Here is a 15,282-nt window from a genome sequence, read left to right as displayed (position 1 = left end):
CTGGCCCCTGCAGCGTGCGGAGACTCACCTCCCCGTCCAAAATGGCGGCCGACCCAGCTTAACCCCGTCGTGTCCCGGCAGCGCTGCCTCTCCCGCCCCATCCGCGGCTCGGAATTTCGCAGCCTCACCCCCAGCCCGCGCGGCCGATCGCCGAATCACCGAGGCCGTCCCTCTCTCCCTCTCTGCCTCCCTCCCTCGCCATCAGGGGAAGCGATAGAAAGATTTTCCCCCGGTTCCCCGCGCGCTCGCGCCCCGYCTGAGCCCACCCGAAAGACGACGGGAGGGGGAGCGCGCGTGTGTGTCGAGGAGTGAGGGACACCACCCCCGCTGGTTGTGTCCCCTTTCCCCCTAACACATGGCCCATCCACACCCCCCCCGCGTTCCTTCAATGGTTGCGTCCGTGACGACATCATCATGGCAACAGCAGCTGCAGCCCAGGACCGGGGCGCCGCCGTCGCCGCCGGGGCGTCCGCGGGGAACGAGCCCGCGCTGGCCCTGAGGGGCGCGCGGCCGCACGGGCTATAGGAGCGCGCGCTGGGCGCGCCGCCGCGCACGCGCCCMGAGCGGCGGTATCAGGCGGCGGCGGCGGGGGGAGCCGACACAGACAAGGCGCGCGCGAGGCTGCGCCCGCTCCCGCCGGGCGTGCGCGCGCTCCGGCGGGCGGGCGAGGAGCGGCAGCGGCGGGGTGTTGTGCTCGCGCGCGCGCGCGCTCGCTGCGGCGGCAGCGGCGGGCGGGGGGAGCCGTGCGGGCTCCGCGCTCGCTCCGCGCTCGCTCGCTCGGTGCTGTGCTGGTGCCTCGGCGGCGGCGGCCAACAAACATGTTCTCAGTGCGGATCGTGACTGCCGACTACTACATGGGCAGCCCGCTGCCCGGCCTGGACCCCTGCCAGTCCCGCTTCCGAGAGGCCCCGGCCAAGCGGGTGCCCGTCGTAAGAGTCTTCGGCGCCACCCCTGCAGGTAAGGGATGACCCCCGCCGYCGCCACCGACGGGCGGGCGGGGACGTCCCCCCGCTGCGGTGCCGCGGGTCGTGCTGGCGCCGGCCGTGCCGCCGCCCACCCCGCGGCGGAGGCAGCGGCAGCTCCCGCTCTTTGTGGCTGGGTCGCGCTCCCCCCTCCGCGCCCGGCGCCGCCGCTGCGGCGCGTCTCACCTGCCAGCGGCGGCCGCGGGGACAGCAGGGCAGCGGAGAGGAGCGGGGACCTGCCCCGAGTGGCGCGCCGCGCCCGCCCGGTGGCGGCGGCGGCTGCGGGGCCGCCGGGGCTTTGTGCGGGGCTGCCCCGGGAGAGCGGCGCAGCTGTGCAAACACCGGGGCCGGCCCGTCCGCCCTCGCTCCCGGTGCCCACCGCCGCTCTCCTGCCCTTCCCGGGAGCTGTTCCTGCCGAAGGGCGAGCGGACAAGGGGACGGCGCGGAGCGCGGTCACAAGTGAGACTTGTGCGGCACTTCGGAAGTGGGGGCTCGTGTCGCGGTCGGAGGCACCGGTGCTGCACTGCAGAGAGGAGCGTCCGGAGTGCCGGCCACATGTTGCCCCCCGAGACTCCCGAATGTCACATGCCACTTCTTCACTGCCTCTTCGCCGTTTGGCCTTGTGCTTACAGCTGTCCCACGTCTCAAACGTGTTTCTGACCAATACCGTGTTTTTCCTGACCAGTACAAACAAATATGTTCTTAGAACAAATTTCTAACAAATTCATTACTTAGGAAAATGATTTAAATATATATTGTAGTTGGCCATACGTTAAATATTGAGTTGGAAAAAACCCTKTTTTTTTAGATATTAGACATACTAAGCATCATTGCTTGTGATTTCTTTACACTTACGCTGTGTAATGCTGACCTTGGGAATTTAGGGAATTCTGCATATTTTATTGACTGGCATGTTACAAATTATGTATTGGTACATACATTAAATCTTAGGCAAGAAARCACATAATAAAAAAGCGCGGCAGAGGTGTCTTTCCCTTCATCTAGTTATAGTAGGARCAGATTTTTTTTGTTGTATTTTTTGTTGGCTTGTTTCTTGTTTTTTAATTCAGAATAAACTGTCTTCTCTGTTTAAGCACAGAGGAACGTGACATATTAAAGCTGTTGTGCTCTGATGCAACTATAGCTCCAAATTATTAAGTGGATGAGTGAAATTAATAGATACAATAGTGAAATAGTGGGACCTATTTTATTATAGCTCTAATTTTGCATACAAAGGAGATATTATGTAATAATGTTTATGTAATGGCACAAGTAACTATTTCATTATTAAAAAATGTAGAGCCTGAGGTTGTTGGCAGGTAGCAGGATTTTTGTGTATGCGTGTGGTTAACTCATTAAGGCTTATTTTCTTTTAAGAAAATGTTTAGGCTATGCCATATCATGAATGTGGCATCATAAAGTAAACAGTGAAGTAGTTTAGTTGTCCAGCTATTAGGAATACAGAAGGAAATCCCTGGCTTCCCCAACCATAAACTTCAATGTCAGTTTGCATAATAGAAGTGTTTCTAATTTTCTTCGTTAGAGAAGACAATTCACTGGAGTCTGCAAAGGCAGTGTGACTTGTCTATCCTATTTATTTCCTTTTTAATGCTTTTTTTTTCTGTTTTGTACTTCTAGTAACATTTGCTAATAAGATTCATGATCTTCTTATTGCACCTCTGCATGTTTTTTTTTCCTTTTAAAACAGGAGACAAATGTAATTCTGTCTCTTCAGAGGTGTTGGACCTAAGCAGCCATTGTCAAAAGTACTCTGACAGTGATTCTCAGGTTATTTCTAGGAGCTGAAATTTAAAACTAAGTGTAATCACTTAATCTACACTGACATTTTCTTTGAGGAAAAAGGAATAGTAAAAACAACTTCTAGCACACTAAGACTATGGGATGTCCTTATTGTTTGGCTTACAGGCAGTGTGGTGCTTCACTTGAGTTGGTCTGGGTGGGAATGACCCTTTCTCATTGGGTTTAATGTGTGTGCCTTGCCTCCAGGAAAGGGCTCCGTTGCCTTGCTGCCTTCWTGGTAGCAACCCATTATGGCTGTATAGGCTGCTTCACCTCCGGCATGATTARCTTTGCACGAATCTTACTGTGTTTATAGCTGTGTGCCCAAGCTGTGCAGCTAATTGGGAGTCAGGTTCAGAACAGACTCTGAATTCCACCTGCTGAGTGAAGGGGGGTTGATTGGTATGTGGCAGTGGTTTATGCAAATCTTCAGAAAGTCAAACGTCTGGCAATGCTGTACCCTTGTGTCCACTAGCAGCTATGGACAGTGGTCCTGAAGGCACCCACCAGTGCTTTCTGCCCCATCTKGTGTAGGTACTGCACTCAGTGAGGTGTGTGAGTGACAAGGACTGCCAGCGTTCTTACCTTTGAAGGCTTTTATGGAATCCGTACCCAACAATTAATTTGTAAAGGTTTACTGGTACAATCTATAAAATGAAAGYGATTTGTGGTCGGGGGAGGTAAAAACCAGACTTTTAATTAAAAAGTAATGGAAGSATCAGCTCTTAGAACAGACTGTGTTGGCAATAACATTTGACAACTTCTTTATGTCTTTCGAGGAAGAAATCTTGTTGTATTTGGCAGGGCTATGCAAATCCTGTCTTGATGTCCTGCATCTTTCCATAATAAGAGCTTGAAAGATGCTCTAAGAGGAAATCAAAATTTTGTTGAAGTCCAAAGATCCGCCTGATGTATTCTGTTATTTTGTGAAATAAAGAGTAAAATTCTAATTACAGTAGCAAATGGTGAAGTGAGATGGTTAGCCATTTCATTCAATATTAGCTATTTGTTGCTTTAAACAGACTGACACATCTGTTGACATAGTGATGTGGACAAAAGTATAATTTCAGAAATGCTGCAACACTGCCATGGTGGTGATACAATGAAAGCAATATTGAATTCATGCTTTATTGTATAAGAGCATAGATGTTATCTGATACACCAGTATTTGTATCTCTAAGGGAGTCTCATAATGTTGCTGCTTATACATAAAAACAATAGGTTTTAATTCACTAGGTAGTGCTCAAGTGTGAAACAATCTCATTCTCTTCTCAGGCAGTATTGTCTGCTACCTAATACTTTTGTAAATGCTTTTTGTAAAAATAGAAAAAAACCTTGAAAAATTGCAAGGCCTGTTTAGCATGAAATCATAGTGAAAATTAATTTTTCTGWTAATGTATTGTTGTTAGTTGAATTGTCATTTCTGGAATTTTCATTCCTGTTGCTAATCTGAATCTTGTTAAGATTTTTGCAACCACCTAACTACCTTAATTTATAGCTTCTAAACGGATACATTTAAAGTAAGACATACCTGTAATCATAAAAGTCATGTGTGTTAATTGCTTTGTTTGGGAAGAGGTTATGCCGTAGTTCTTGATCATCAGACCATGGAATATGCTGAGTTGGGAGGGACCCATCAGGATGATCAAGTCCAACTCCTGGTCCTGTGGAGGACACCCCAGGAGTCACATTATGGGCTTGAGAGCATTGTCCAAATTCTTCCTGTACTCTGTCGGGCTTAGTGCTGTGACCACTTCCCTGAGGAGCCTGTTCCAGTGTCAAGAAAATCTTTTTCCTGATATCAAACCTAAACGTCCCCCGACATAGCTTCATGCCAGTTCCTCGAGTCCTGTCACTGGTTGCAACAGTGAAGAGATCTGTACCTGTACCTCCTTTGCAAGGAAGTTGCAGACTGCAGTGAGGTCTTCTCTCAGACTCCTCCAGGCTGAATAGACAAAGCAACCTCAGCTGCCCCTCATGTGGCTTCCTCTCAAGGCCCTTCACCATCCCCATGGCCCTCCTTTTGATGCCCTTTAATAGCTTAATGACTCACGTCCAGTTTGCCATCAACCAGGACCCCAGGTCCCTTTCCACAGTGCTGCTTTCCAGCCTCTTGTTCTCTGGTCTATACACAAAACCAGGGTTACCCTATCCCCAGTGCAGAGTCTGACACTTGACCTTGTCAAACCTCCTATGGYTGGTGGTTGCCCATCTCACTGATTTGTCAAGGTCTCTCTCTCTGCAGGGCCTCTGCCCTTGAGGGAGTCAGCAGCTCCTCCCAATTTAGTGTCACCGCAAACTTAATTAGTATTGCTTCAAGTTCTGTGTCTAAGTCATTTATGAAGATCTTGAAGAGAAGTGGGCTGATGATGGAGCTCTATGGAATCATACCAGTAACCGGATGCTGTGTCTATATTATTTTTATTTCTCTGAAAAAGTCAGTGGACTTTAGTTCTCTGTTTGCTAATCAGCTTTGTAAGTCACCCTAAGCCACATTCCAAGCTTGCATTAAATTTAGGTGACCTCCGAAGGAGATTRCTATTCCATGTTATTTCTTTTTGGCTTGTACTGTGAAGATTTGTTTACTGTGAGATCTCTTATGGTGTATGGGGGTATCAAAGCTTGGATTTGTTTCCTACTCACTCTTGGCCATTTCAAACTCTTGGATTTCACTGACCACTTCAGAATATGTATGTGAATTCTCAGTTGAGTGTTTCTGTCAGGTGTTTATTCAACTGCAGAAAGACAGAGCCAAGCTGTAAATCCATCCATACAGAAATCAGGAAGACTAGATGAACGAATGTCTCTTTTAGGAGAGACATTACTAAGCAAGCTGAGATTGCTGAATTATCAACCTAAAGCACTTAACAAGACTGAGCACAAGTAGCTGAGAACACTACTCACGAACCATATAGGAGATACCTGTTGATGTTTGATAATGAATCTTGTCAAACAGATAACTGAAATATTAGTTTTGATGTGGATGTGATTTGAAGCTGATATGTGATATATTTTACAAAAACAGGTGTACATTTAAAACTGCTTTTGAAAGTTGTTAGGCTGTGAAATTACATTCAGTTGACAGGAGGGCCTTTGGAGAAGGCAGATTAGGAATTTACCTAGGTAAAAGCAATGTGTAATTTGAGGAGTAGTATAAATGCTGTTCTCAACTGCCACTTTATGTATTTGTCTTGTTTGGAGGGGTTTTGTATTTTACATTATGAAATCACTGATCCAAGAAAGAATCTTACTCAGAGCAGCACAAAAACTCAGCCAAAGAAAAGGATGTTTTTAGAGTGCACTGCATGCTTTTGATTACAAGTTTTTCTGAGGCTAAATGTAACATAGAGTAGGGCTTACAATCAGCAAAATGTGAATGTATTTCAGGTAGACATCTAAGTTAGGTGCCTTCACTTCTTGGTTTTGTGAAAGGGGGAAAGAAAAGCAGAGGCAAAAGCTCCAGCTAAAATCTGGCTCCCTTCCAGCAGCAGTAGCTCTGGTATGACTCAGTGAAGGGACCTGCTTATCTTCTTTCTTCTGTTCTTCCCCCTCCCATCTCCCCCTTCTCTGACCTGGCTAGGCTGTATATCTGATCTCATCCAGTGTCTGTCTTTCTGTTGTTGTCCTCTGTTGTTGGTCATTCGAGAAGGATTGAAGTCGTTGCAAGATCTTGCTGCTTTCTAGACTCAGTTCATGATGAGCTTTTCCTCTCCTCATTTTCGCAACCATTTCAGACACTGTGTCCCACAGTGCTCATTCCCTGTTCAGCATTCCTTATTCACAGTTCCCTCATTCCTTAGTTCAGCATTCACATCTGAGTGTCATTGCAGTTGCTGATCCTTCCCAAATTCCATTTCCCAGAAGTGGGTACTACTTCTTGCTAATACTCTTCTATTTTCTTCAGTGGCTTCACAGTGAGAGGACACGAAAGAGGATATAGTCATTGTGGTGAGGCTGGTGCCTTTGCTTTACCACTTCACACCCTTTCCCAAAAAATACCAGCATACAACTCTTGAGAAGGGGTTGTTCTGTGGGCTGCAGCATGGCCTAAAGGATATTTTGTGTTGTACATTGTAGCTTCACTTCCATCATAACATTTCTGCATCTTGYGCTGACAGGCTTCTCATACTTCTGAAGAACTATTTGAAAAATTGCCTCATGTCTTAAAAGGATGTGTTTTCTAAATTGTCAGGGTTTGGGAGTTTGGTGGGTTTSTTGTGTTTGGTTGGAGTTTTTTTTAAGAACCTTCTGGATTTTTTTGGTGGTGGGGTGTTTTTTTGTTGGTTTTTTTTAAAGGCATTTGTTGCATACTTTGTATAGATTGCCTGTGGAGTTGTTTGAGCAATGAGAGGCTGGCTGAATAAACTGGGATACTACTCCACTGCTATGAAAATTGTTAAATAGCCAATTTCATACTTGTGTATATACAACTTGCTAAAACCGTTTCTTAAATAAACTTTAAAATACTGTGACAAAATGGATGTTCTAAATAGAATCCAGGTATTGGGTTTGTAACCAGTATTGTACTTGCTATTGTAGAGTACCTCTTGATCTAGTCACTGAATATATTTGTGCTGTAATTCAGTTGAAAAAAATACATGTGTAACTGACCCTACATGCTTAAAACTCAAATCAGCTGCAGACTTCAAGTGTCCCACAAGGYAGCTGCCTCTGTATTGAATCTGGGATTGGTTTTTATGATTAGTGTCCCTGGAAGTAGACCAAGAGCTTATCTTTCTCAGCTACAATTTCCAGTTCTGTTACATACTTCTTAAGGGTGCTTTTTGGCTGCTTGTTGGAATATATTCTTTTTCAGTGTGTAAAACGAACCTCCTCAAAATAGCACACTGGTCTGAAAATAGTTGTCGCTCTTATTTTTACCAGAGAAGCACATGCATATCACAACTGAGGTTGGCAGGATGAGATGATGTGTAAACAGTCAGTTAGAAACAGCTCYTGCTTAGTAATTTTTGCAGTCTGAGTAGACAAGATAAATCTCTGAAAGAAGAAAACAGGTGTGGCAATACCATGCTATCCATTTCTTCTCAGTCTGTCATAATCAGAGTTCAAGTATTGATGATTTAGTAATCATCAATAAACCCTCTACTACTAACTGTTGTCGTTACTTTAGTTTTGTCCTTTACCCTTGGTTGACTTGATTGACCTCTGTGTGCAGTGGACCTCTGAGAAAGATGAATGATGTCTGTGAATATATAACCATTTGGAAAGAGGCAGTATAAACACTCAACCTGAAAGATTTATAGTCTATGTWCTGCCTCACAAATGAAGCAGCTGGAATTTTTTATAATGACCAGACAGGATCACTGGAGATTCAGTCTTAKGTTACAAGAGACCTGCTGATCAAAATCTCAGTACAATTGTCAGTCAATTTTTTTTTTCTTCTTTTACTGCCCTTTGAAAATACTGTTTATCTCCAACTATTGCAAAGCCAATATCTCAGCCTCCTCATCTCATCATTGGATGTTGAGGTGACAGCTGATGAACTTGCTTCTTTGCCTTTTCCTCTCTGTCTGCCATGTCATATGTACTGTCCCTACATGTTGCAGTTGTATGCATTTTTTAARAACCTGTGTATGTCTCCTCTATATCACATTTAATGCGTGGAGAAAATTGTTCCACTGTATTGAATTATCTCATATTTTAGGAGCATSTTCTTCACAGACAGCAAGGTATATCTGTGTAAAGAGAAGGATGTATTTACTTAGWGTGCCACATCAAATAAATAGCAGAACTGATAGTACAGTGAAGAAGCTGCTGTCTACAAGTAGTGTTATTTCTGTGCTACTACACTGCTCAGTAATAAATTAATGTGAACAGTAAAACAGTGTTCTTTAATATGTTGACCAAAGTTATGGTTGTGGTAGCAATTATAACGTTAAGGCCTAGGCTTGGTTAACAAGGTCCAGGGATTGATTGTGGAGATCTGCTGTGAAATCTGTGTACTTACACTTAATTGCACTGTTATTCACAATACCTCCATGTATTCTGGTGAAACAAATAATTATTAAGAATCCAGTGGTATAATCAAGTATGTGAGCTTGGAGACAGGTTGCATTTTTCTGCCAGTGATACAGTTAACAAGAATCTAAACAAATACCAGATAAGTGTACCAAAACTCTCCAAAATGTCAGTTCTTGCATAGGCTTCATTCATGCATGTTTGTTAAGGCTCTTTTCTTTCAAGAGCTTCTTTTATTACAGAGAAGTTAAAGGTGTGCAGAAGTTTRTGTGGTTTTTGACAGGGCATTTAAATAAAACTTCACATTTGCTGTCTGGGCTGAGCCATGTGGCTCAGGGAGCCATTTGATGTCTGTATATTCCAACTTTACTGTGATCAGTATGCAGACAGCCATCTCAGATAACTCTTCCCTGACTCATATATTTGCAGTCTGTCATGTTGACTGCATGTTTATGGGTTCATGTCATGTTACCTTGGTGTACATGTTCATGCCTTCTCTGATTCTCAGGTGGGGGAGTCATTATTCTTGGAGACACCTGAAAGTTCTCGGGATGTGATCCTGGGCAGCCAGCTCTRGGTGACCCTGGTTGGACAGGGTGTTTGGTCCAGGTGACTTCCAGAGGTCCCTTCTAACCTCAGCCATTCTGTGATTACTGAGATTACTCTTGTTAGCAGTGAGTATCCAGGTGCTTCGTACAGCCTGTTTGTGTGTCMAGGTAAGCACAGTTGCATCCAAATAGTGTGGAAAGGTTGCCAAGTAGCTGACTTTAAGCTGATTACCCTACAGCTCTGAAAGTTACTTGGAAGGATTTGTGGTTGTTAATGGAAACTTGTGGTTGTTAATAGAAACTGATTTAGATTTGGAAAGAAGAAGAAAAGAGAGAATATTCAGTATAGAGACCATTGTTAAGCTGTGTTTGTCCCTCAGTGACATGTTCTTTTCCTAAAAAATTAGAGAAAAAGTACCAGCAGCCTTGCTTATTACATTCAGGTTGTGCCTCTGTGCTGTTTGCTGACTAAAGCAGTGTTTACTACAGAAAAATTGTATGTCCTATTTTAGGTGCAATATCAACATGCGGTGCTCAGTATGAGTATTGAAAGGACTGTGGAATGTTGCACCTAATCCATAATACCTGACAGTACTCCTCAGGAGAGGTTTGCAATAGAAGTTTTCTGAGTTTTGTATAATGRGATGGATAATGAGTCTTTCATTTTGTGTTTGAAACTACCTAGGTGGGTTTCTGCATAGCACAGATCTTATTAAGCAGTGGGAATTGGAAACTGATTCAGCTCTCATGTTGGCAGGTACTGCCTTCAGATCAATAATGAGCTAATTTTTATTGCTGCCACCCCTATTATACTTATTATCCAGATGAAGAGGCTCTTTTATGGAGTCCTTGATACAAAAACTTTTCTATTTTATTTTGAAAAGTTATATATTTAAGCTGTTACAAAATACTTTTATTGCGAATGAATCATTCTTTATATTCTTGTATGTCTGCACCCACTGACCATTAAGTAAATGAATTTGTGGCATTCACATTTGTAAGCAGTGAAACCTATTTTGCTGTCTGTAGKAAATCAGAAGAGATTATAGGCATATTCTTATGCTGAGGTAAAATGAATCTACAGTATCAAATATTTTAATTTTTTAGCTCTTTGAATTAGCTTTGTGGAACCGACACTTAACCATCTTTACTGTTAAACCTAAATACCTAGTAACAGTAAAAACAATACTAATACCTAGTAACAGTAAAAACAACCCAGTTCTGCCATGGGTTATCTGTTTATCTACTTCTTACAGCAGAAGTTTGTTTTCCCCCTCAGATTAATGTTCTTATTGGAAGGGACATCTAGAGATTGTCTAGTTAGTCCAAACACCTGATGTGCAAATCAAGACTGTCTAAACCACCTTCAAGAATGAAAATGCYGCAATCTAAGTAACTTCCAGTATTTGACCACACTCACAACAAACTGAACCAACCAAACAAAGAAAAGCACCAGACTTTTTTTACATTTCTTGTCTTTCAGTTTTTGCTTATTGCCTCTTGTCCATTCATTTGATACCACTGAGGTGTCAGACTCACTCCTCTTTAGTGCTTCCTGTCTGGTATTTATACACATTGGTAAGATCCTTCCCACCCAATCCTTCTCTTGCTGAGGCTATAAAATCCTGGCTTACTCAGCCTTCCCTTGTATGTCCAATGTTCCCAGCCCTTGATTATCTTCATGGTCAGACTCYGGTATGTCCATGTCTAGTGTTGGAAAATCCAGACCTGAAGCTAGTACTCCAGGATGCATTTCACCAGTGCTGAGTACAGGAGAGGCATCATGTCTCTCAACCTGCTGGTGTTATTCTTCATAATGCTGCTCAGGACAGTTTTGGCTTTCTTTGTGGCTGCTCACTTATGTTCATTCAGCACCCCAGGGTCCTTTCCATCAGAACTGTTTTCCAGACTGTCTGCCTCYAGCCCCTAGTGATGTATGGAGTTATTCCTCCCCTTTTAATTTCTCTTTGTAGGGCTCYGTGAAATTCTTCTACCCATTTCTTCAGCCTGTTATGAATGTCAGCACAACCCTCTGGTGCATAAGGCACACCTCCAGATTTTATTATCTGCAAACTTGCTGAGGTACACCTGTTCAATATCCAGGTCCTTAATGAAGATATTAAACAACATTGACCTGAGTTTTGAGCTCTAGAGTACACCACAAAYGAATGGCCTCTCTGATCCATTATTGCAAGACTGCTTCTCCACACTTAAGTTTCATTTCTCTCCCTGCTGCGTAACAGTCAAATTATTTTTAGAGATCTCCAATGTGTCTTGTTGTCCCTTCAAACTTTTCTTAACRTGCCATCCTCTGAGGTGAAAGTAGACACACTTCATCTCAATTCTGATCACAGTAAAGTTTGTTTTGTAGCATTTTATAAATGTTATAAATGTATCTATGTAGATACCTTGGGTATGGTATGACTGTGTAAAAGTAATAAATCCTGGATCTGGATTTTCTGGGTTTTGATGGTAGGTTTTACCTGATGGAAAACATGAGAATTACGTAAAATAACTGAATATAAGCCATCATGTGACGAAAAAGGTGTTGTGTATTGGATATACGGTTTTAAATTGTCCCATGTTTTCTTTCCTTCAGAAGAGTAGCATATGCTGTACATTTATGCCATGATAATTCAGGTAATTTTTTTTTCTAGTTTTTTTTCTGTTCTTTTGGGTTGTGTTTTTTTTGTTGGTGATGGTTTTTTTTTTGATGTACAGTTCTTGAGGAATTGTGCACTGAGGTGTGTGTTTGTAAACCCGCAATTTCCATGCAGAGATTTGTTTAGTATCTTTACAGCATAATTTCCTGGTTTCAGTCTGATGCATTAAAAACCCCCAAAACAACCCCAATAAGAAAAGCTAAAAAAAACCCCACAAAAAACCCCTATCAGCCCTCCCTTCCCCCCCACTTTCAGATTGATGGGAAGAACAGAATRAAGTACTGCTAAGCATTTACAGATTGTGCCAGCATGTCAGTCGTTGGTGAATATGCATTCCTATGCTAGTGGCTGGAAACCGAATCAAGGAAATAAATAGTCATTTTTAACCACTGCTATATTAAAGATGAAAGATGTAAGAACAGAAACCAGTTCTTTTAGGTGGTATGCAGATAATAGTAGGGTACTTCTCACTCCAAAAAAGTTACATTCTGTGTAAACGGAACATTAAAAGGTGTAGAAAGAGTGATATGTTATGAAAACAGATGGCATGGTAGTACTGTTAGTCATTATTTTGAAGTGGAATTTTGTAGGAGGTATTTCCTGAATGGAAAAACAGGAGGAGGGTGGGATGTGTTGAAAGGAAACTGGGATTAGAAAGGAATATGTAGAGCATGTGAGGTGAGCTGGGGAGGTGGGGGAGGTTGGAGGAAGGAGAGTACTGAGAGCCAGAGCTCTGGAAAATATTGATGTTGGAGTTGCAATAACAGGGACCAGTTATCTAAGTCTGCTCCCTTTTGGTTTTGCTTGCTTTGGCTCATGGGGCTGATTTGTCCCCTGGAATTTCTTATCTCCTGATTTGTGGCTGGAAGTAGATGAGGTGTTGCCTGAGGTTTATTGCTCTGTGCAGTGGGAGAAGAGAGAAAAACAAGGTCCCCTGACTGAGAACTGTCCAAGCGGTGTAGAATGTAGCAAAAAACTACAGTATTCTCATGAGCACTATGCAGTTTGTGAACATCTTTTGTATTGCTACTTTCATAAAAATTTRTATTGTTTTTAGCTTAAGGGATATGCAAATGTAAATAAAACAGTATCTTGTGTTCATCTTCCTAGTGTAACAGCAGAAACAAACTAAAACCAGCCAGACTTCAAGCTGGATTCTGCTGTGATGCATTCACAAGAAAATGCATCTCTTACTGGCAGAGAAAGATAGGTGGGCCTGCTTAATGTTAGGTGCATATGTGGTAGGTTTAGAAACCAGAACAAAACCCAAATGCTGTGACAAACAACACACTTCTTCAACCTGATCATCTCTTCTTTAGTGCAGGTGGGCTTCTTGTAGCTTGTGTGTTTGTCATGTTRCTCAGTTACTTCCATAAAAATCACACTTGGGTTGTGTTAGCTTGATTTATTCTAAGAAAACCGTAGCAATATSTGGTTCTTTCCAAGTTAGTCTTTGGCTTTTTCAGAATGTTGTGATCTTATGGAAACCACTAGTAATGCAGTGTTTTAAGTTTATTAATAATTTGGCTTCTGTGGCCATCTGACTCACAGTAAGCCTTTTAATTACAGTGAATGTTGCAATTCTAGTTTTTAAAGGYTGACTGACTGCATTTTTTACTTGTAGTATCCTAGTGGCCAGGGACCTGGTATTTTAACTATGTAATGCTGAGAGGCTGATATTTATGCATTTGGCAATAAAGTTGTGGAGATTAAATGGTGGTGGAGAAATAACAGTAGATCAAAGTGGAGTTGGACAGAGAAACTTGAGTAAGAAGCTGCTTTATGAGAAAAYCTGGTGACTTAAGATTGCATTGTAGTGTTTTTATTGTCTGAAGATACATAATTTGATACACAAGGGTCAGGAGAAGCACATGCAATGTTTAAAACCGAGTAGTACGTAACTTGTCTGTTTTTACAGCTGCTTTGCAAAAGCCATTAGTTGAAACTTAAAACTTTATCATACAGCTGAATCTCTGCATCACGTAACTTGWTGAGTTTCCAATCCAATGGCTTGCATTTTCTTTTGTCTGTATTTAGTTAATGATTTAAAATGTTTTATGGTGTGCAATATTGAAGAAGAGTTTCTTGGTCAAAGAATTTGTTATAGTAACCATCGTGTTGCATAAGTGTTGTTTTCTTAAGCCTTCTGATTTTATTTGGCTTGAGTTGCAACAAATAAATGGTCAGTTGTGGTTATTTGTTAGTGCTCTTACACTAGGAAGTCACAGCACTGTAGGGTAGAAGCAAGAGAAGGGAAAGGACTTATTCAGTMTGTTTGCTGAGCTGAGGAGGCTTTTGTGGGGGGCGTTTGCGGTATTGKTTTTTTTTTTAATGGAGGTAGTGAGTCTGTTGTCCTCAAGTAATTGGGTTCATTGTTAGCACAGCATAATTGAGGTTTCAGCTGTTCTAGAGCTGAAAATAACTTACAGCTTCAGAGTGTTTTGTGAGCTGCATTTTGATGCTTTAATGAGTAACTAAAGGAAGGCAGATGATTTTCTACTGGCTGTGTTCCGAATTACTGCACACACCACAGTTYTACAGAAGTGCGCTGTTTGAGTTCATCAGAACAATAAATCAGAATACTTCTAGTACTAGAGGTGGCATACTCGTGAGGACCACAGGAAGAGACACATACGAAGAAAAAAAAGTAAAGCTTGGGGAATTAGAAGTCCATTTCATCTGCATTCATGAAGGAATCTCAACTTCTTTTCATCTAAACATATTAAAATGGTTTCTTAATTTCTTCAAATGTGAAATGATCTGTTACAGATACCAGCCATTCTGTAATGCAACTAAATGTAATGGAATTAGATATATTCTGCTACTCTGAATATAATCCTAACTCCTCAATATCTCTAAAGTGTATTTAGGTACATACCCAGAACCGTAGTGTTCTTGACGGAGTAGAACCTGATATAGCAGTTAGAAATGTTATGATACAGTTTTGAACMAAATTTTAGATGTTTAAATTAGATACGAATCATTTTTCACTTTTTTCTTGCATGTAAGTAATATTTTGAAAATTCTGCAACTATTGTATTGATGTCTTTTAAATTTTCTTGGAGTTTTCAGAAGAGTAGAAAAGGAATGTGTGACAGGGAAATCTGTCCACTAAGTCTTTGAGTCAATAACAACATGATTGGATATAAGACTAGTCCCATGTCATTATACTAAGAAGTGTATCTTTCATTTGTCAGTATGGTTTTTTTTAGGGAAAATTAAAATGTCAATGGGAAAACAAAATTTCCAAATTTCAACGGGAAAACATTGCTTAAAAATCAGCTTGAGCCTGAAATTTGTAGTTAAGGATGATAGTGTCATCTATAGGAA

The 15,282-nt window shown here is 42.1% G+C and overlaps 1 protein-coding gene across 1 annotated transcript in view; it reads left to right on the top strand.

Moving 5' to 3' along the window:
• Positions 1-727: 727 nt before the first annotated feature.
• Positions 728-15,282, top strand: part of REV3L (REV3 like, DNA directed polymerase zeta catalytic subunit) — a 106,800-nt gene continuing 92,245 nt past the window's right edge. Inside the window, exon 1 of the mRNA XM_057390190.1 lies at positions 728-957. Within this exon, the coding sequence (XP_057246173.1) occupies positions 819-957 (139 nt within the window). The 5' untranslated portion in view covers positions 728-818. The remainder of the gene's footprint in view (positions 958-15,282) is intronic.

The sequence above is a fragment of the Malurus melanocephalus genome, unplaced genomic scaffold (genome assembly GCF_030028575.1).
Source record: "Malurus melanocephalus ecotype Western Australia unplaced genomic scaffold, MMel_1.1 scaffold_23, whole genome shotgun sequence".
Lineage (NCBI taxonomy): Eukaryota > Metazoa > Chordata > Aves > Passeriformes > Maluridae > Malurus > Malurus melanocephalus.
The sequence above is the reverse complement of the archived record's forward strand: the minus strand, read 5'-3'. Positions and strand labels throughout refer to the sequence as shown.